The sequence below is a fragment of the Columba livia genome, chromosome 1 (genome assembly GCF_036013475.1).
Source record: "Columba livia isolate bColLiv1 breed racing homer chromosome 1, bColLiv1.pat.W.v2, whole genome shotgun sequence".
Classification (NCBI taxonomy): Eukaryota; Metazoa; Chordata; class Aves; order Columbiformes; family Columbidae; genus Columba; species Columba livia.
Window position 1 is genome coordinate 66,730,225 of NC_088602.1, and position 22,949 is coordinate 66,753,173.

The following is a 22,949-nucleotide window of genomic DNA, read 5'->3' on the forward strand; positions in this document are numbered from 1 at the left end:
GTTGGCAGAGACTTGCATTATCATTTTATGTTAAGCTGTTTCACTAGTACTTCCTGGGTTTATGTTTGTTTGTGTTTGTTTTGGTTTGGGTTTTTTTTATTCAAGGTCTGAACACTAATGTGCACCCCAGGTGAGAATGCAGTTGGAAAATGTCATGGAAACCCAAAGTAAAATATTTTTAACTTTAAAAAAAAAAAAAAAAATTATTGGCAAAAAAGATCACTGCTGTCTCTTTGAAACATGATTTGCTTCTGGTGATATCCTTAGTTTGGTATGAATTTATTTAGAGGTTGCTTGTGAGTTGTGTTCCTTTTCTCATTCAGTTTTGGAAATTTTTGTCGTGGTTTTCATTGTTCTCTTGCAAAAGCAAAGGGTCTTTTTAGACATAATAATTTAAAACTAAATTCATTTGGACTATGTTTAGTTTCAGGATTGTTCACAATAGCGTCTTGTTGATGTTGGTCTCTCTGTTGGTCCGTAGAAATTTGATCTTTTATACCTCCGTTGTACATGTGGACTAGAAGTAGTTGTATATGTTATTTCTTAAATCCATTCAAGGTGTTTGCTGTCTTCCCCTGTATTGGCTAAGTGGTCATTACAGGCGAGTCATGACAAATTAAAAGGTGAATAAACAAGGTTAGCAATTTCTCATCCGCTCTTCTTCGGAGTGTTGAGCACAAGTGTCTGCTGGTTTCTCATAAAAATAACACAAGTCTGGAGTATAGTAAAATTACATGGAGTGTTTTTAAAATGGTAATAATTGCTTCATAAATTGCATCTATCTCTTGACAGTGCCTGATTGCCAAAGGGTAGGTATAGTTTGTAGAATTAATATAGAAGTTCTGCTCAGCCCTTAAAGATAGACTTTTGGATTGGCTGTGATAGTAGAGAACAGAAACTCTTTTAATTTCTGTGATATTGCATTTTGAACTTAATGAATGCTTTATGGACCATGCTTCCAAATTTGCTGTGTGAAAGTGCTTTATAATTGCTGGTGCAAATAGTCTAATACAGAGAACGTTTAAGTAGCACTGAATAAAACAGACACTAATAGGCCCAAATTGAGTGTAAATCCACCTGAGATGTTAACTTATGGTACTAAATGCCTCATGGCTTTCCTAGAAATCTGAGATTGTATATTTGCATGTACAGCTGGTGTAAGTCTGTGAATGACAGGTTTATAAATCACAAAAGTACTGGCAGGAACTACTTGGAACACCAGAGTGCCTGAGAGAACCAGTAATAAGCTGGTTACTTGTGGAGAAAGCATCACTTCAAAATAGCTGAGTGCTGTTGTGGATCTGCTTCAGAATAGACTTGAAGTGGAAGCATACAATTCTACTAATTCCTGTGGTTGTTTATGTACTCATCCTCACTTGTGTAATCAGGTTAGAAATGGAGTATAGACTATTAAAAAATGTAACAATGAAATTTTTATATTTGTGAGTGTTAAATTGTTATCCCTCGAATTTCATTATGTGTGTGGAGGTAAATAGTGTTTTTTCTCTTTAATCAGATCACCCAGAAGACACAATGAGCGTTAAAGCTTTCAAGCTCGTTTCTGCTGTTGAGCGGGAGATGTTAATGGGAGACAAGAATTACATCAACATCGAATGCATTGAGTGTTGTGGAAAGAACCTCTATATTGGAACCAATGACTGCTTTATCTATCACTTTCTGTTGGATGAAAAGATATCAACAGCTGGGAAAATAACTTTTGCTGCCACCAAGCAACTACATAAATACCTGGGCTTGAAGAAGCCTGTGAATGAGCTGAAAGCAGCCTCTGCCCTCACCAGGCTTCTTGTGCTTTGCGACAACACAATAGCCCTAGTTAACATGATGAACTTGGAACCTGTCCCCACTGGTGCCAGAATCAAAGGAGCTGTGACATTCACGTTAAATGAAAACCCTGTGAGTGGGGATCCATTCTGTGTTGAAGTCTGCATTATCTCGGTCAAGCGGCGGACCATTCAAATGTTCATGGTGTTTGAAGACAGAGTCCAGATAGTGAAGGAAGTGTTTACTCCAGAGCAACCCTGTGCTGTGGCTGTAGATGGTTATTACTTGTGTCTTGCTCTTACTACACAGTATATCATTTTGAATTATAATACTGGCGTCTCCCAGGATCTGTTTCCTTATTGCAGTGATGAGAAACGGCCAATTGTGAAAAGGATAGGCAGACAAGAGTTTCTGTTGGCTGGCCCCGGAGGCCTAGGTGAGACTAAGGATTGTAATTTTTTTTGCAATTTTTTTACCTTCTCTCTCTTAATTTCTCTCAATATGGGAAACAAAGCTTCATTAATTACATGGTGTGCACAATAATGATAACTTTGTTCACAGGGCTATACTGGAACGTTGCTATAAAAAGGTAGATTTTTGGTACTAAGTATTATTATAATTTTCATGCTTCCTTAATTCACAAAAGTCTGATTATTTGTATTTTAATCATGTCTATAGAAAGCATCACTTCAGTAGTAGTATCTTGCAACCAGGAGTTAAAAACTTGGTTGTTACCAAGTGAAATTTCAGAGGCTGATAGCGTCTCTGTAGTGACTAGCCGGACTGGGTTTGAGGAGCCCCATGTTGCTATAAATTTGTTACATTGTTGTAGATGAGTCAATTTTTCCCTCAGCTGCTATTCAGAGGAGCTCATATCAAGTCCATTTTATAGATTGTAACAGATTTGCAAATAGGTATGTTGTACTACAGTACTAGTAAGAAATGTTAATGGAAGCAATCTGTATCCTAATTGCTGTAGAAGCAAACTCTGTCCTAACTCTAGATGTTGTCGGATACTACCCAGTTTTTATTCTCTTATTTGCTTAATTTTCAATAGTGTTTTTCAGCTCCATATTACAGAAAATGATACTTTAGGTAACCAAAGTTAGATGATGTGAAGTGCTCTTGTCTAATAGATGAATGTAAGGACTACTGCTGTTGTAATCTATCTAAAACAACAAAAAAATGCAGTATTGCAGAGCTGACAGACCGTAGGCAGAATGGTTTCATGCTGTTTGCCATATGACTCTTCATTTAGGACATGCAATTCGTGTCTTCCCTGACACCTTAGGAATAGCATAACACAAAAATCAAAAATATTTAGGTCCTTAATTCAGGAGTCTGCATAGGTTTTGGTTTTTTAGTATAAATTCCAAAGAAAAGCAAGCATGCAATCCGTTGTGTATATTGAAGTTTTGTCCTGTGACCAGAATGTGAGATGTACATCAACTCATTAGGTTTTCTTAGAAGTAGGCATTCCTTAGAATATCAGTTTATGCAAATTAAGGATGTTCCAAGATTAATTTGTGTTTTTTTTTCAGATATTGGGTTTTTCTTAGTCTTGGTTGCCCACTTGGTTTTTTTGGTTGCCCACTTATTAAAACTATTAGTTGCTTTAAATGTGGACATTAACCATTTTAGTAGTGCTGTGAAACTTAGAATTTGTGAATTGACTGACTGAAAGTATTCCCCTTTGGAATGTTTCTAAGGAAATCTCAGATTCTGTTCAAGTGATTAATTTCTTTTTTTTAAGTAAAATAGATATATTTTCAAAAGCATAGTTGTTTTTAGTCAGAAAGCAGAATTTTATTTCGTCTAACTTTTGCTTTTATCTGGTATCCTGGAAGGGAGCTATACAAGAAGATGTTTACTCATAAAATTCAACATCCTTGTATAAGGAGATCGTTCTGGGATTAAAATACCAGATACATGATATCTTAGGTGAATGTCCTTCTGTAGCTCTAAACATGCCATAAACTTCCCTTTTTCCCATAATACAGGCAAAGTGTACCTTGTACTAGCTCAGATACCTTACAAAGACTGCTTGCTGTGGATTGTATAGTTTTTCCTTGCCTGATTCAGCTTATGGGTTGGTTTTGTTTGCTTGGTTTTAATCATCTCTTTTTTTTCCTTCCCCACTGTTGCTTTGATTAGTATTATCCACCTTACTCTTCTTCCTTGGTAAAATTTTTAGTGTCTTTAATACTTGTGTCTTTGAAGTTGTGAAGGTAGTTGTGCAACTTTATAACATCTAAGCATCATATATCTTGGCATTTGACGTAGGCCTCTGCTATAAAGTGAATGAACTTGAAAAGACTTGATGTAAATTTTCAGTTCTAATCTTGGTTTGCTTTTGTACATCTTATCATGTTTGTTTGGTAATTGGTAGAGCATCAGTGCTACATTCAGTTTCTTTTACTGAGGTGGATGTATTCTGCATTAATATATTTGAGTGTTTGTGTTACCAAGGAAAGGAGATGTGGGAAGAGGTCAGCGGAGTGTGTGGCATCAGAGATAACAAAAAGAAAATGAAATCTTCTCCAGGACCCAGGCATGAGCCTGAACCCCAGACTGTACTGAGGAAAGGGCAGGCTTGCTCTATGATGGCAAAGGCTGGAAACTTGTGACTTCTTGTAAAAGGAAGAGCTCTCCTACTCTGCCTGTAGATCTGCATTTATAGAATATGTTCAGTGTTCTGGTAGCAGGTGAGAAGGAGGCAGCTCTTTCTAACAAATCATCTGAGCCTGTACCATGCAGTAGCACCAGGATTAGTGAATAATAATAGTATGAGACTCCCTCACATTGGAAATGAAGATTTTTCTCATCAATCCTGCTGATGAGGAAGAACAGCTTGAGTAGGAGTGGGTGGACTGTGCAGGTCACCAACTGGTTGCACAGCTTGTGGTGATGAGAGATTTGGCTTATATTTTTATGGATCCCTATTTAAGGAAGATATGGGATCCACCAGGCCATGTGAGACAAAAGTATTTTTGCCAACAAGCCAACCAACCTGGTGAGGAGGATTTAAACCAGGAATGGTGGTTGTAGGCTGACATGGCAAACAAAAGGTACAGGATGATATGGATGGTTGACTTCATAATTGACAAACAGGGCTGAAGAGGCTCTGCTTCAGGCATATGCACACAAAGAAGTGTGTACAAAACAACATGATGATGAAAGCTCTCTCACTTTTACTGAGACATCAACACAGCTGTGTGCTAGCAGCTGAGGTGGGGGTTACCCATTACATGAGAGCAGCAGGAAGGTGTACTGTTGTGCCTTGTAACAAAGGATGAGGCAGCTGATAGTTTATGGATTAGGGTTAGAGGGCAGGCTAATATGGGTGACATTGTGGCGAGTGTGTGCTGCAGACCACCTTATCAGGAAGAAGATGTAGGTAAGGCCTTCCTCAGATAACAGGAATAAACCTACATTTGCAGGCCCTGGTTCTTAGGGGGCACTTGAACCACTCCTATGCCTGCTAGAGGGGCAGCAAGTCATGACACAAGCAGCGCAGGAGATTTCTGGAGTGCATTGGTGTTAACTTCTTGACATAGGTGACTGAGGAGCTGATAAGGGGATGTGCTCTCTTGAACCTGGTTAGGCATGCAAATGTCAGGGGAGCAGCCTTGCTGCAGTGTCCATGAAGTGGTGAAGTTCAGGATCCCGAGAGAAGTGAACAAGGCAAAAAGACCATAAGCCTGGACAGCAGACTTTGGTTTGTTCAGGATCCTGCTTAAAAGAATCCCATGAAATATGGTTCTGGACAGAAGGACTACCTCCTCCATGTTCAAGGGTGATCCATCTCAGTGAGCAGGAAAATAAGCAAAGGTGGCAGGAGACCTGCATTAATGAACAAGCAGCTCTTGACTAAACTCAGATGTTAAAGGGAAGCAAATGAGGTGAAAGCCGGACCAGGTGACCTGGGAGGAATATAGAGACACTGTCCAAGCATGTGGGGATGGGGCTAGGGAGGCCAAACGTCATCTGACAGTGACTCTGTTGAACACCATGAAGGGCAACAGAAAGAGCCTCTACAAGCGTATCAGCAGCAAGGGAAGACTAAGATGTATCCGTTGCTGAATGAGATGGGGGACCTGGTGCCAAAGGACGTGGAAAACACTAAGCTGTTATACCACCTTTACTTCAGTTGTTACTGGTATGAACTCCCTTCAGGACTCCTCTGCCCCCTAGGACCAGTGGGAAAATCTGGAGCAACAAAAACCTGCCCTCAGTAGACAAGGATCAAGTAATGGAACATTTAAATAAACTGGACAGACAAAACCATGGGACTTGATGGGGATGCACCCATGAATGCATGAGGGTGGTGGTCGATGTCATTGTGAGGCCACTCTTATCTTTGAAAGGTCATGATGATCAGAGGAAGTTCCTCAGGTCTGGAAGAAAACAAATGTCTTCGCTCCTGTCTTAGATGCGCAAGAGAAAGAATCCACAGAACTATGCGCTGACCAGCCTTACCTTGCTCCCCAGAAAGGTGATGGAGAAAATCCTGGAAGCTATTTCTAAAAACACAGAGGACGAGAATGTGACTTGGAGTAATCAGCATGGATTCATGAAAGGAAAATTGTCTGGCCAGCCTGATAGTTTTCTGTGATGAGATGGCTAGCTTGGTGAATGAGGGGAGGGCAGCGATACTGTGAATTTCACCAAGGCTTTTCATGCCATCTCCCACAGCATCCTTGTAGACAAACAGGTGAAGAATGAACTAGACAAACAGTGAGGTGGATTGAAAGCCTGGCTCAAAGGTTTATAGTCAGCAGCACAAACTCCAGCTGGAGGCCAGTCAGTAGTTGTGTATCCCAGGGCACCAGTACTGAGGTCAATACTGACATTTTCATTAACAACATGGGTGGTGGGGCAGAGTGCACCTTCAGCAAGTTTGCCGATGATACAAAAGTGGGATGAGTGGCTGATACACTAGGGGATTGTGTTGCCATTCAGAGGGACCTTGACAGGCTGGAGAAAGGAGCTGACAGGAACTTCATGAAGTTCAGTGAAGGAAATGAACAGTTGCATAGTGCCTGAGTAAACTACAAATGGAGTTGGAGAAATGAGCCTTATAACTGACAACAGACACAGAGGTACTAAGCAGAATGATTCACAGAAGATTATGCAGTGCCTTTCCTCATAGCTGATGACACTGCATAAAGCACGGTGGTCAACAGTAACCAACGTGTTCCTTCTGGTTTTGACCCACTCATAGTGTTCCACATGCTGTCGACTTTTACAATAACTGAAAGTTTTCATATTTCTTTTTAAACAAGTAGTAATAACAGCAAAGAAATTTTATTGCAATTTTTAACATAAGTTTTCACTGAGAAGCTTTTTGTTTAAAAAAAAAAAAAAAAACTACTACACTCTATTGCACGAAGTCCGAGTAACCTGGTATAAGTTGATCGTGCTTTGAGCAGGGGGCTGACTGGACTGGATGTCCTTCAGAAACCTCTTCTGACTTGAATTATTCTATGATTCTATAAATTTATAGATCTCTTAGTGCTAAAAACAGTGTAGCTGTGTTTTGGGTAACTCTTGTGGCCTTTGGATAGCATATGCATTTTTAATATGGAATTGATTACTGTCTTCATCTCAGTTTCATCAAACACATTCCTGTGCTATAAAAAGGCCACGGTTTCTGATTGTAGTTTTCATATTTATTGTTATACTTAGATGAGAGCTGGATGAAGACGGAAAATGCATTATTCTACCACAGAAGCCCTAGCTATTGAGGACAGAGGGGTATAGAGAGACATTGACTTGGAAAAGTACTGTACATTGCTCTGCATACCCTCTTACTTCCATAACGGATTTTTTTAATTACCTCAAAAAGAGCTCTGTCACTTAAAATAAAAGTTTTTTAAATCAGGATTTATAATAATTTTTGGGAATGTTACAGAAATCGGAAATTCTCATAATTAGTTTATCAAATATAATTAGCCCTGAGTTTTCTACTGATTAGTATGTATTTAACTCAGGTTTTATCTCGCTTTTTGAAATGGGATTCTAGGACAGAATAATAACAAGAAGGCATTAAAATGGATAGTGCGGTCTGCCTGGCATGAAATTCCACTTCTGATCCATAAGAATATCAAGATCTATAAAGGAAATTGGGGATTCTATATTATGGAAAAAGAAAATCTGTAAGGCGCTCTGATTGAAAAGCTGATCATTATACTGAAAAAGCAAATAGCATTACTTGCTAATGGTTAGATGTGGAATTTTAATTTTGTGTTGCACCCTTAGTCAAGGGAAAGGGCTGATTTCAAAGCTGCTACACAGAATCCAGAAGCTTAGTCTCTATACTGTAATTGTATAAAAAAAAAATCTACTTCCCCCCCGAGATGGTCCTCCTACCCAGCTATCTTTACCTTATTATCCTCTGTTTGGAAGAGATTTTGTAAATTGAATAACATAATCTTTTAATCTCCTCTGTCCTTTAGAGCTCAGACTCATTCTAACAACTGTCAAGTGGCTCATTCCTGCCCAATAACGATTTTCATGGGCATGTCTTTTTAATGGAATGAGAATACTGTTTTTAAGGGGTATGCTTTCATGTTTAGAGCAGGAGTTTACATTGAGCTTTAGTATGGCTCAGCTGGCAAAGGGTTACTGAACTAGGTCTGAAAAGTTTGACTAGAGTTTTTCTTCAATCAATGTCTTGGGAAGAATTGGGGAATGTGAAGTAGCATAAATAGAACCAGTGGTGTGTGGTCCAAAAACAAGTCAAACTTCTATTAAGCTAGGAGAAGGAAGGACAGAATAGACGAGTAATGATAGTGGCAAAGGCAAACATAAGTTACGTGAAGATTTAATATGATTCTTTTTAATACAGCATAGGAGGTATTGCTGGGATATTTTAGAAGTCTTTGTGCTTGGCTTTTGGGAAAACATGCCTCTGCATTTTTTTTAAATGATTGAAAACACAGATGCCTCACAGGAAGTGACTTGGCCCAAAGAGCTGAGCCCTTGTTCTGTGGAAATGTTGCCAAAGCAAAAGTGAAGAAGTAAACATGATTTTCTACTAAAATGCTCTTCCCATATTTGATACTATAAGGAACAAACATCCCTGTATTGTCAGACAGTGCAGATCTACAACTCTTACTAAAGCTGTACTGTTTGAATGTTGGCTCTCACTAAATATTTGTGTTCTGAAATGAATTCAAACAACATGGAGTAATTCTTACTTAAAAAAAAGAAATTCGAAACTTATTGAACTTGAGTAATTCTTGTTAGTTTTTTTTCATTGTTCCCTCTTTTTTCAGTCTTTGGTGTTGTCTGTTTCTGTAGTGAATGAGAAATGAAAAAAAATTTAACCGAATTAACCAACAGGTCTGTAGGATACAAGGAGGTGTGATTTGCTGTCGTCATGCCAGCTGGTACTGCATCTGTTCTTTATTTCTCTACCTTGGTACCTACACTTCACGTTGGGAAAACAACAGTCTTCAACCAGCACAAGCCTCAGGCTTTGTTTTTTCCCTTTTTTGTAGGCATGTTTGCAACTGTAGATGGCATTTCACAGCGCGCCCCAGTGCACTGGTCAGAGAACGTGATTGGAGCGGCTCTGTGCTTCCCTTATGTGGTTGCTCTCGATGATGAGTTCATTACAGTGCACAGCATGCTGGACCAGCAGCAGAAGCAAACCCTGCCTTTCAAAGAAGGTCACATTCTACAGGACTTCGAAGGTATTAGAAAGGACGCTTTTTTGCATCAGTAATTCTGGAACAACCGCCACTGTGGTCAGTCGTTTCAGTTTGTTTTGTAAACAGAATACCTTAGAAGCACATTTGCAATTAGTTTCAACAGTTAATGCTTTCCTGAATGGATTCCTGCAGACTATGACAGGAAAACTTTAGTCATCCAAAACTCCATGTTTCTAACAGAATGTATGCTCATTAAATGTGCTCTAATTGTCAGGTAGGAGTTTGTGGGTTTAGAGCTTTTTCCTGTAACTCGATTATTTATTTCAAGGAGCAATATTAATTTCATGCTATGAGTCAATAATTGTGAGCTACAGGTATTTGTCCATTGGCTATCCTGACAAAGTTGTAATATTTTAAACTGTTCTTTTGTATTCCTTTCTAAAATATCTGTGTAAGAGGTTTAAAAGAGGATATTTCATAAAGAATTGTTAAACGAGAAATGCAAAAATTCATTCTGATCTATTCTTCAATTAAGAACTCTTAAGTTGGAATACATTGTATTGCTAATTTTTTTCCAGGAGAGCTGCCAACTCTAGCACTATGAGTTGTGTGTTATTTGCTGCCTTGGTACAGGTTACAATTTTCTAATGTAAGCCTGTGGAAATACCTGTCAGTTAAAAGCCCCTATTGTCTGGAATCTGGGCAGTAGTTTCAGTGGTAGCCTTTATAGCTTAGTTCATCATGAGAGATTATAGCCAGTTTCATTTATTCAGCGTGGAACAAAATCTGCTGTAAATAAATTTACCATTACCTCTGTATTTCTGAGGTGCAATTTACAGGTAAACTAAGCTATCTAATTAATATGATAACAACAAAGAAGAGTTTTGGAATTTTCACGCTCTTTAGGTTCTGGTATCTTAAGTAGTAAATCTTAAAGCTTATTTCTGAAATGTGTTTTTTTTCTGTAGAGAAAATAAACTGAATTTATCTGTTTGCTCTGTCCAGGAAAGGTGATTGTTGCTACTAATAAGGGTGTGTATATCTTGGTGCCACTACCTTTGGAAAAACAGATTCAGGACCTTCTAGCTAGCCACAGAGTGGAAGAAGCCCTTGTTCTAGCAAAAGGAGCTCGAAGAAATATTCCAAAAGAGAAATTTCAGGTTTGTCCTTCCTTTATAAATTTCACAGTGGGGCCATGTATACCAGTGGTCAAGTGACTAAAGAGAGTGGGAGAGGAGTTTACGTTGAAGAGAAATAGAATACTTTTTAAGTTTTCAGCCTGAGGAAATAAGTGTGCTGCTGAATTGACTTGTACTTGTAAATGCTGTGATGTTGGCAGGGATGAATGCTGTTCTACTGCTTTTCTGGAGTTGTGTTTTTTCAAGTGTATAACTTGAAAAATTGAAAACAAAACTGAAAAATTAGTGATAGAAAATCCACTGCAATGCTTCCTTAGTACTAGGTTCAGTTATTATTTGCTATTGCTTTTTAAAAATTATGCTTGATTTCAAATTAGAGTTTTTAGGTTTTACTTTTTTTATTGGATATGCTCACCATATCCTCACCATATCCTAAACTCCACAGTAGTACAACTTCGAAGTTCAGCGATGGGAAATCTAAAGCAAATGCATCCTACTTCTGAACTCATACAAGTAGTACTTGTACTGGTGTGTAACTGAATATTTCAGGTTTTTGTGTGGCAAAGTATCTTAGTTATTCTGTGATTAGAGTGTTGATTAGAGATTTGTGCTCATTTCCTTCTACCTCTGGTTTATATTACGATACATATTCTGCTGTATTTATTCCTATTTGTCATTTAGAGACTGAAACATGGAAAAAGTAGCATGAAATCTCTACTCACCAAGTAGGTGAATAAATATTTGACTTAGTTTCTTTTCTTTTGTAAAAGCAAAATTTGATTTGTAGCCTGCAGAAAATCTAGTTTGTTTTTTAATATACTTTGGAGCATTTTGTTGCCATTAAAATAGTACCTGTTGCATTACTTTCAGTTTGCTTAGGAAGATGTAAATTTTGGAACATGACTGTTGAAATTACAGAATTGCAGCAGCAGAAAATGATTCAGTCTCTCACGAGTTGCTTTTTTTTTTTTTTAATTTGTTTAATTTCAGGAAGTTTCTGATTCCTTGTCATTTAAATTTTGGCAAAGGCCATAGCAGTCATTAAATTATGTGAAGTTTGTGTCAGCTTTCATTTTGATCCTTAACTCCTCATTGAATGAAGGGGTGGGAGGCTGCTGGAAGTAAAAAACTTGACCAGAAAAGTGTTTCCATTCTTTTCCCAAGGTACAGCTATCTGGAAGTACTTGAGGTTGAAAAGTATTTAAGCAAATACAGAGTTCAGTTTCCAGCATGTTTTGCTGTACATCTTCACTTTCAAATTTTCCTTTGCAGTCTGTTTAAAGAAGCAAACTAAAATCCTGCTGTGAGGACAGGATGTGGGATCTAATCAATGTCTTCTATGTATGATGACCTCTAGTTCTTCAAATACTTCTTTACAGTTTATGTAGATTTAGCAGGGGATATGTCTTGCTATGTTTTGCCGCAGGATGAACTGCAATTCATTATCTAAAAATGTGATGTAGAATCTCATTCCTCCTAAGTTTTCTTGCATTTAGGATTTTTCTGTCTTAAGGATAAGTTAATTTCTGTTCACATGTATCTCGTTCACTGAATGTCTCTCTTCCTGAATTTACTGTTTCCAGTAACATTGTAAATTCTTTCTAACTTAACCTGCTTTCAGGGGTGTTGCTTTGAGTCAATGCTACAGCTGAAATACAGAAAACATTGCTTACAAGCAAAACAGCCTGTTCTAGTTCTGGGCTGTATTTGCAGACTGACATTAATCAGCTTAAATTGATGGAATCTCCCACTGAACTCATGTTAAAATGACTCAAGTTGGCTTAGTTGTTGAGACAGTCCAGTTTTGCAGAGTGTATCTGTAGTGGGAAATATAACATGTTGAGCTGGCTTTCTGATGCGCCTCTGATACTTAATGCTGTCACTACAGATTTGTTACAAGGACATCAGACTTTCTTTTACTGTAGGCTTGCATAATATAAATCTAATAGAGTTCAATCAAAATACATGCCTTATATATCTTTTGCAACATTTCTTTGTCATGCTTTAAGTGATCACATAGTCACTCCTTTTCTAACTTCTATCTAATAGATATTTTCAGATAATAGATATTAGGTAAGTAGTAGATACCTTCCAATAGATATCCTTGGATACCTGTTTTGCAAGCTTTACTGATTCCTGAGTACTTGACACCTTCAAGGCCTTATTTTGACATTTTATACAAGCAGGGGCAGGAAGGCAGAGGTTTGGCATTAAATCACTTGGACCAGCCACTGTGACTTATCCATACAGAAAAGTGGTAGTAATTGTCTGGTACGTGTAGTATAGTGCCTCCTTTTCCACATGCTGCTTTAATTTCTGCAGTTTGCAGTGGCTGTTGCCATCTTACGTATGACTTGACCTCAGCCATGGCATTGTAGGATGGCTCTTGAGGACGTTTTCTTTGTTTGTTTTTTCCTACAGTTCAATACTGCGTTGTCATTGCACGTGTACACAGGTGCATGCGCTCTCTTTATATCAGCAGTATTACATCAGCATAAAGATATATATATATATATATGCTTGTAATTCAGAATAATGGCAGAATTGAAGCAGTAAAGTGCTGTACTCCTGGTGTTATTTTGCACAGCCAATATGTAGCTATTGGAAAGAAGCACATTTTGCATTAGTAGCTCTAACCTGTTATTTAACCCATGGTTTTTGCAGATGGCATATTTATCTGTGCCACATTAGATGAAAATTCCTTTATCTTTGAACACTGAGAGTTACTGTTAGGTACCAAGTGCTTAGCAGAAATGTTGCTAGGAGATGGCTTTGCTGGATATCATTTTTGATAGAAGAGTACAAAGGGCTTTCTACCATGCTACCATGAAATGACTGAATACTACTTATTAATTTTTCAGGACAGCTGAAGTTTGCAGAAATCATGGTTGATGGTAGTGAAGACCTTGGTTAGATTGACACACATCTTACATAGGTATTTCTTTTTAATTTTTTTTTTCTTCTCATTTCTTTTTAGTTTCAAAAAAATACATTGACTGCACCCAAACCTCACCAAAAGCTGAAATGACTTTCTAGAAAAAGTCTTATTGGCAATCTAGTTGGTAATTCTGAACATTTTAGAAAGGATTTTTTTTAGCAGTTGAGAGAATTAAGGCTTCATTATAGCTATCACAGCTTCAGCAGTCATCATTATGTTTTCTAGCACTTTTTCAAATACAAATTAATACAGGTCTTATTTCATGTTTTTGTAGCTAGTTTTTTAATGTGGGTTCAGTCAACAATATGGAATTTGCCTAAAGCACGTCAAGTCCTATTGTGGTTCTTCAAAAATGATAGGGGAATAAACAATGTGTTGAATTTTGATTACTGTGCTATTCTGGCAAACGGGTCTAGAAGAACTCAAGGTGCTTTTTTTCTATCGTAAACAAAAGTTAACTGTATGTGGTTGGCATATAGGTCTAGCCTATTTTTAAAACCCTGTGAGAAGGAGAGAATATTGAGTTTTCTACAGTCTGGTCTGTTACTTCCATAATCTTTATCACAGGACGTCTTAATGTCTAGTGTTTATCTCGTCAGATAAAAATCAACCTGAATGCTCCCTGTCCCATTACTATGTCTTCAAAAGGTTGAGGAAGTGTCAGTCTGTAGACATTCTACAGCTTTTTTTGTGTCATGGCCTTAAGGGACAAGTAGAGATATGAATGAAATGAAAGCGAATACCACTTAATCAGTTCAAATTTAAAACTGATTCCTTGGACCTATACTTACAGTATCAACAAGCTCTTCTTACCTTATAGTTGAAAAGATTGTTGTACAGACTAAGCTCCACAATTAAAGCAGTATTTTCAGTGTCTTAGGTGAAGTCAAACTTAATTCCAATATCCTAATTCACTAAATATGTAAATATTAGTGGTCACTCCATTGTAAAGACTGAAAACAGACTTAAACAACAACCACCACCACCAAAACCCACTCTACTTTTGATACTTCTCTGTAGCAGGGTGAAAAATGTTTTTATTTCAAAATCTGGCATCAGACTTTTCAGGAAAGACTGTAGTTTTTCTGATGCCACAAGATGCATTTAATTGCAGGTTGAAATCCTTTACCAGCATCCTTAAGAATGTGACCAGACAAGTATTCATCAGTTCAGATTAACATTTGGATTTACAGCTGTATTCTTACATCAATAAGATATTTTGGATATTTTCTAAGTTATTCACCTGAGATAGCTTTACCTTATTACCATAGTTAAATTTCCTTTTAGCTTTAGGTAGCTGTATTTTGAGTTAGTACACTTGGATGTAAAGCATAGTAACATTAATATTAAGATATCATGAAGTATTTTTATTTTCTTTTCATATTGTTACATTTGTCTGAAAAGGTGTGCCAGATATTTCCTTCTGTTTTCCCTTCTCTTTCCCACACTGGGAGGCAAGAAAAGTCCCACAGCCTTACAAATCAATAAGCTTTAATAGCTTGCTAATGTTTGAGATTATTTCATTAAAATAATCCATTAGTAAAGCATGCACAGACTAAATGGACTTAAGAGAAGCTCTTCCCTTCCTAAATCCACAAACTTTAATCAAGGTGAAAAATCACTGATTATAGTATCAGTCCACCCTACTTGAAGCCTGACCCTCTTCAGCAATTCCTTCCTGGAATACATTGCTGAATGTATTGTAGTTTTTCTGGTTATTTTCATTGAAAATGGGTGTCTGTTTTTAATAGCAGCATTCATGTCCACTGTTAAATATTAGATGGCTCTATGTTTATTAAAAATTGAAGGGAAAAACTGAGGGCATGTGGATGTAGCTGGGTGTATTTGCAAAATACCAGTGTTGTCACAAAAGGTGGATACTTTGCAGAGCACCATTTAGGTTCCTCACTTTGCTGTTGGAAATATTCTGAGCATGAAGACTTTATTTAATCTGGTGGTAATTAACAGACCATTCAGATTAAATAAATACCTAGCATTTAAAGTAATTTTGTGTTCTTTTTCGAGTGAACGCTTTGTAAACCTTTTCCTGTCTAGGCACGATCTTAACAGTAAAACTTCGTAACACATAGCTTTTCATATGGTTTACTTGTGCTTGTCTTTTTAACCATATTTTTATGTACATTGCATAATGTACTTCATAGTGGATATGCTGAACTTCTTTGGAAGAACTTTTATTACCAAAAAAAAAAAACCCCACACAAATGCAAACTGGCAAAAAGTCAAAAGTATGGTTGGTCGTCAGCTGGGGATGAAAATATGAAAATCACCAGCAAGGTTGCTGCAAAATTGAGGTGAAACAGGGAGAAAGTTGGCTTTGTGATCAGGTAGAACCACCCTTGAGTTTAGATGTCTTTTTATGTGTCTGCTGAATTATGGGGAAATTCAGAGATGACCATTGGCTTTTACCTTTTGTAAATACCATGAACAAAAACTTGAGGCGAGTCAGACTGATGTCAGATGAGTCATTATTTGAATATGAAAACTTAAGCTGGCTGTTTGTTGACTGCGCTTTTAATAAGTACTCAGGTACAGTGCTGTGTTCACACACTTTTGTGTAAGAAACTGAGTCTCAGTAATTGATTCGGTATATTCAGGTACATGCAATATAAAATGTAGAAGATTAAGGCTTTATGTTGCATGTAACAAGGTCTGGTTGAAGATAATGTGTTCAGTGTTTCTGGCAGGTGGTTATTGCAGTAGTGACTTGCACTACATAAATATCTCCTTACAAATATAATAAATCTTTTTTCCCCCCTTGTCTTTCATAGGTAATGTACAAACGAATCCTGCAGCAAGCAGGTTTTATACAGTTTGCACAGCTTCAGTTCCTTGAAGCAAAAGAACTTTTCAGGTAATTGTATGACAAGAAATGTATTAATTTATCTTCTTTAAATAAGGAGTTGGTGTTCTTGGTTTTAGAAACTTATTAGCTTGATTTTTATTTTCTTTTGTGCAGATGAGAGTTACCTGTGTTCAGATGTTTTTGTTGGGTGTAAAAACAGAGTAACATTGAAACAACTTTATAACTGAAGAGTTAATGCAACTGATTTTTTTGGTATGCTAACATACAGTAGCATTAGTGCTGTAATTGTGTAATCGGAATGTTGTATGGAAATTTGTTTTTTACTTTATGCCCATGAAGGTCAAGGCTTTATTATTGAGCCTGTGCTGCGATTTACAGCATGAACATAGCCTGGTGCTTTTTTTCTTTTTTCTTTTTTTTTTTTAAGGAAAAAAAATACAATTTAAATATTAGTTAAAATTTAAGTATTTTCGACACAATTGCACTATTTTTTTGAGGATGCTGATACTGAATTTGTTTTAACACTTGTTCTTCTAGGCTTTTTCCAGAACACAGATTATTTGTTCTTGAAGTCTGTAGTAACCTTCCTGATTTAGCTGTTTCAGCAGCCACTTGTTTACAAATTGACCTTGGTACTCCACTTTTATTTAAAAAGTGCTGCTCATTATCTTTGTTTTCCCTGATAACTTAATTTCTGCTAGACCTGCCTCATTCTGTGATATGGCCCTGTCCACAGTATAATCCATGCTGACCACATAAAATAACTCTCCTTGTTATCTGCTGAAATTCACTTTAAATCAGTTTAGAGTCTATGGAATAGGATGAAGGTTAGACAATTTGCTGTATGTTGTATGTTTGTACAGTATAGGAAAAAAGGTGTCCTTGGGTTTATGGAAATGTAACAAGGAAAGTAAAGCTTTGGGGAATGTTACTGCTGATGAGGGACTTCTCCATTTTGCCTCCTGCTCACAAGGATAATGGGAGACACTGGTCTTGAATGAGCACTCAGTGAAAATTAGGAAGTGACAGGAAAAGCCTGAACAGCATTTAGTGACAATTTGTTTTGACCACAACCACTTTCTGTATCTCGTTGTAATTGTTGGCATTAGTGAGCATCTTGTAGTCTTCCTCCTCCCTGTAATCCTCCTGGCTGAATCAGTGCTGTGTTATACATCTGAAGAATTACAAGCTGGACATCATTAGGAATCCTTTACGAAATTCCCACAAAGCCCTCCTGTGTGGCTTTCCCATGAGCTTTTTTCAGTTTTTCCAGTGTGGCCAGCTTTGGTAAAATAGGTTGTTGAGGTTGTACTGGCTATAAAGTGTCTTTGTTGTCTAGCTGTGGTTAGGTGGCCAGAACTGTGTAGCTCTGCAGCTCTCTTGACTATGGCTGACACTTCAACCTCAGCTTCTTTTCTGTTGCTTTATTCCACCCTGCCTGGCAATAATTCCCTTTGGCTTCTAATCTGGGGACTCTGCCTTGCTCGGTGTGGCTTGAGGTTCTTTTAAAAGCAGTAAAAAGGGGGAAATATGTCCTGTGGGGAGCCTCCAGCACCTTGTGGAAGGAACCAAGATCAGTTGTACAGTCTCCATCCAGCTAGTGGTTCATCTGACAAATAAGCGTTAATGAACAGGGTTGTGGGAGCTCCTCTATAGAAAGAAACATGTTTCACAAGAAAACGTGCTGTCCGGGCATGAATTTTGGGTCTGTGTCAGCATCTGAGGGAGTTCCCTTCCTCTAAAAGCTGCAACTCCAAAGCAGAACAACAGTTCATTAATTGGTGAAGTCTTCTAGGGGGAGAAAACACAGATAAGTTTTCTGTGCTTTTCTTCTGGGCAGTCATATGTGAGCTAATCAGAATGTTTTGGTGACTCTGAAAAAATCCTTATGGGATCCAGGTCCTCTGATTTGCAGCCCTGGTGATCACCCAGGTCAAGTACAAGGTTATGCCCTGATAGACATTCAGTCTTGTTCATTTCAGACTTACTGCTGCTCAGATGGGCAAGATAATGGCAGTCTGTGCAACCACTTCCTCCCATCCCCATGTGTTGCTCCGCAAGTGTTTCAAGCAAGCGTTAGTCAGAAATACTTTCAGCCTTAAAATGCCAAGGGGAAACTTGGTACCTATCTGAGAAAAGATGGATTGAGCAGTGGAACAGAATGGCAGCAGTACCTCCAAGAACTTGGTGAGACATGGGCCTTCTGGCCAAATATGAAGTGAGATTGCCTCACTCCTCAGAAAATATCTGTCAGTTACAGGCTTGCGAGGGAAATTATGTTGGGCTGAAGGTTTCTTTTTCTTGCATCAGTAACGTTTTGTGGATAGCCTTGTCAAGATGCAGTTGTATCTTATGCCTAACTTCATAGTTCTTAAATACTGAAACTTCTAAGAGGAATACTGAGTTCCTTTTGGTTATGCTGATACTTCTGAATACTGAAGAAGGCTGACAAAAAGGAAGGAAGTGATAGATTTATTGAAACTCAAATAGTTCAACAAAGGGAGCAGAACTTTCTTTAGTTGGATACGTTAACATTAAACTCAGTGAGCTGTCACAGGGACTTCTTTTATCTGACAAGTTCTGTTATAAGCAATAACAGAATTCTGATTGTGTTATATAGTTGTGATTTATATATGTTTGTTATATTATTGGAGGCTTGCATGCAGTTAGACCAAGCAGGTTATTTACTGTATTTTAGATGTCTCGCTGAGATGTTGGTAGCTGTCACAGTGAAACCATTCCTCTCCAGTGTGTTTGATTTGCTTTCACTGGTTAGGTGTTGCTTACATCTGACACACCAGATACTAGAACTTTTCTAAAAACAAAATGTTAACTATTCCCAGTGTTATCTCACCTGGGAAAGGCTATAGAGAGACTTATAGCTACAGTCACTCCTGTACTGGAAAGGTTAAAAAATGTCTCATGGCATAAATACCAGAAATAAGAAATAGAACTCAGTGCAAGATGTGCATCTCAAAATTGATTCAAGAATATAAGCTTTTATTACAGCCAGTGGGATCTAGGCAAAGCACCTAAATTGCATAGACTTCTCCTAATCCATTTCCTCCAAATGTGGTGGAAGGAGCCAAAGCAAGAAGGCATCCATAGATCCCAGGAGCCATAAGCCTTGAGATAAATGTGAACCATCCATGCAGGTGGGGTCGTTGTTTAGTATTTGGTATTTAATATTTTTCTGGACAAGTTTGTTCTGCATGATACTGTGATTTTAAGGGGGCTGCTTGATTGCTGATTATCTTTGCTGTGGGGAGGGCAAAACAGTACAACATGAGCTTGAGTCAGACCTCCTGAGAGAAGCACTGGTGATTCACAGCCCAGGGCTTGGGCTACCCTGAGTTGGAAGCTGGTTTTTCTTCCTCCTTTGGAAACAGATGGTCCTTAAGGCCAGAATTCACGAAGTTCAGAAGTGACGCAGCTGTCTGCTTCCTCATCTAGGAAAGGCTGGTTGGTAGAACTAAAGGACACAGAAGCTAGAAAATGTTTTAAAACTTATTAAAAGTGTCATCTTAAATATAGCATTTTTAACAACTTCTTCTGTCTCTGTGGTCATAGTCTTCGTCTCACCTTAGGCCATCTCCAAATACTTGACAGCACAGCCAGCATAGATCCTATGTTTATACTTGAATTTCTCCAGATTTATCAAGACTCCTTGCTTCTGCACTAATTTTGAGTAGACTGTTGATGTTGTTGAAGTTATGGGCTAGCTTTTGTTATAAAAGAAATCAGCGAAGAACCTTGGGTTATGGGGAAATCTCTTTAAATGGGGTTAATTTTCTAGTGTAATACATCTCATGTAATATATTTTTTCTGGTGGTCCACAAGTCTTAAACTTTCACGAGTAGTCAGACTAGCCAAAGCTGCAGTTAGATTACTTCATACTGAAAGCCCAAACGCTCTTTGAACCATCTTTGAACTCATTTTTGAACCACTGACAGAACTTGCTCCTTCTTGGTTATTCTGCCTCTTAAAAAAAAAAAAAAGTCCTCATCAACTTGTGAGTTCTGTCATAATGTAGATGTAAGAATTTCAAAACCAAATATCAAGTCTGAAAAGAGGGACCAAAAGGAAATTTCAATGGCAGAAATCTAGACATGAACACTTCACTCTCGGTCAGAGGCTGGCCTTTATAGTGTAGAGGTGTTTTTTAGGCAGTAGGAGCTCTGTGTGAACGAATCAGAAAAGCTTGCTATTCAAACCTCTTCTCACAGGGAGGCTTTCCACATTCGTTTTTTTCTCTGTTGTGGTTCCCCGTATTGATTGTGCTGCTGTTCCCGTGCTTTGCACTTGCTAGGTTCTCAAATGGTGTACTTGCTGCTTTTAAATTGGCAGTTGCTGCTGTCTCCCAGAATTTCATTCTTCTCGTATAGATTTTGTAGCCAAAGGACAGCATTTACTGTCTTAAATTTTTTTAAAGTTCTAAGTATGTGTTGTTGTGGCAATGCTTCCTACTAGTTCATATTTCCTGGATGGTTTTGGAACTGTTTCTCTGGCAAGAAGTGAACAACTCGGGACATGCCCCAGTGTCACAGTTACTTTACAACAGCAGGGAAGGGCTGAGCCTGATGGTGAGGATCTTTCACACTGTATTACTTGCAGAAATCGCTGCTTCATCTGCTTCTGTTGTTACAACTTGTATCTTTTGGGATTTCTTTCAAATCAAGGTTGTGAAAGGGAAATCTTTTTGAGGTTGCTGATCACTGGATAGATAAGAACAATTTTTAAAAATTTGCAACAAAGTAGTAACTAACCAGCGTTTTTCTAGAGAATTTTCCATTCATTTTGATTTTGTTTTTTTCAGCAACATTATCATCTGTTCATCTTTAAAGATGAATTCTGAGTAATGAAATTGACAGGGAAATAAAATATAAATCCTGATTTCTTGCTATTCATCCAAAGCAAGGCCTGGGAGGAGGACTCATTCTAGCTGTGGAACTTGGGCAGTTATTTCCCATGTGTGACAAAACTTCTCATTTTATTCTTCTGTCGCAAGATGCACTTTCCAAATGCTTGAGGAATTTCTTCAATCTAGGCTGAAAGGAAATAATTTTGTGTAGGAGATCTATGTTACAACTTGCTCCTGGGTAAAGTATAAATGCCCTTCACATGCAAAATGGAAACACCACCGTAGCAGCTGCCATTGATGTCCATCCAAGACCTGTGCCTATAGAATAGACTAGTGCTTGTTGGCTAGATGGGTGTGTGATCAGTATTCACTGTTTGTTTTCAGAACCTCCTTAAGAAGTTGGTTAAAGAAGAATCTGGTGCTTTTCAGTGTTAGGGAAAATGTTTTCATCATCAAAGTACCTGTTCCAATAACTTCAGTTTTCTACAAGAAGTTTCTGTTTTCTGTAGAATTACACTTGCACAGTGTGGCTTGCATGAAAGTATTTGCTGTCTCCATATTTTTTACCTCCATCGGAGGGCTAGCTCCCATAGTGTACAGATGAAGTCTAGGACAGGCCTAGGAACTGCACTGTGGCTGTTCAGGTGGTGTTTGTATATGCCACAGAACAGCTGTGGGATGTCAAAAGCAAAAGGCTGGCCAGTCTCTGAATTCTCAGAGCTCTTAATGTCTAAAGGAGGAAAAGGAATGATAAACAAGCCTGGATAGAAATAGCAAAAACAATTCCAAATTTGTTCTGAGTATATTTTCTCCAGCATAGAAGGCAACAACTTCAGAAACTGACAACCTGTTAGTGTCCTGACTCAAAGCATATGTGTGCACACATTCCCAGTATGTTATTTTTTTGTGCCTATGTATACTTTTTCTTTCTTTTTGCTTCATCTAGTTTGACACTGTAATTGCAGAAGCGGCCAGCTTGATGTCCGGGAGCTGATCTCTCTCTACCCCTTCCTGTTGCCTACTTCCTCTTCATTTATACGGTCTCATCCCCCTCTGCATGAGTACGCGGACCTAAACCAGCTGACCCAAGGGGACCAGGAGAAGATGACAAAATGCAAACGTTTCCTCATGAGTTACTTGAACGAAGTCCGCAGCACTGAGGTTGCAAATGGCTACAAGGAAGATATTGACACAGCTTTACTCAAACTGTACGCGGAGGCAAATCATGAAAGCCTACTGGATCTGCTCGTTTCGGAGAACTTCTGTCTTTTGACAGATAGTGCTGCCTGGCTGGAAAAACACAAAAAGTGAGTGGATTTTTTTGAGTATTGCACCTTTGAGATCAGAGGGAAAGTTATCTTAAATGCTGTTGGCTTCTAGAGTAACACATTGAAATCTTCATAGTTTCTGTGCTTTCAGCTCAAAAAGGCAATTTAGCCTGGCTTGTCAGCATTTAAAAATGTTAGTGAAAAGGTATTAATTGACAGTTTGAGGTAAAGGAAATGCCTTCTGTCTTATGCTGATAAATACAGAGTTCTCTCTGAAAGTTTCTGTCTCTTAACAGAAAAATAAGGGGTTGGTACAAATCTGAAAAAAAGAAAAAAGTCTGATTCGTTTGCCCTTGTGACAATATGTGAGTCGAATGGATGCAGTAGTAGCACAGGGACAGAATAAAAATATGCCTTAAAGCATGCACTACCTCAGGTAGAAGCTATTAACCAGGTAGTGGCTTTAAAATTGTAGTTGC

At 38.1% G+C, this 22,949-nt stretch overlaps 1 protein-coding gene across 2 annotated transcripts in view; it reads left to right on the top strand.

The window, feature by feature from the left end:
• The window catches only part of TGFBRAP1 (transforming growth factor beta receptor associated protein 1), a 40,078-nt gene that overhangs the window by 3,953 nt on the left and 13,176 nt on the right, over window positions 1-22,949 (top strand). For both annotated transcript variants that reach the window (XM_065060240.1, XM_065060230.1), the window contains exons 2-6: window positions 1,517-2,218; window positions 9,288-9,482; window positions 10,446-10,600; window positions 16,307-16,389; window positions 22,168-22,509. In XM_065060240.1, the coding sequence (XP_064916312.1) occupies window positions 1,534-2,218; window positions 9,288-9,482; window positions 10,446-10,600; window positions 16,307-16,389; window positions 22,168-22,509 (1,460 nt within the window). In that variant the 5' untranslated portion in view covers window positions 1,517-1,533. The remainder of the gene's footprint in view (window positions 1-1,516; window positions 2,219-9,287; window positions 9,483-10,445; window positions 10,601-16,306; window positions 16,390-22,167; window positions 22,510-22,949) is intronic.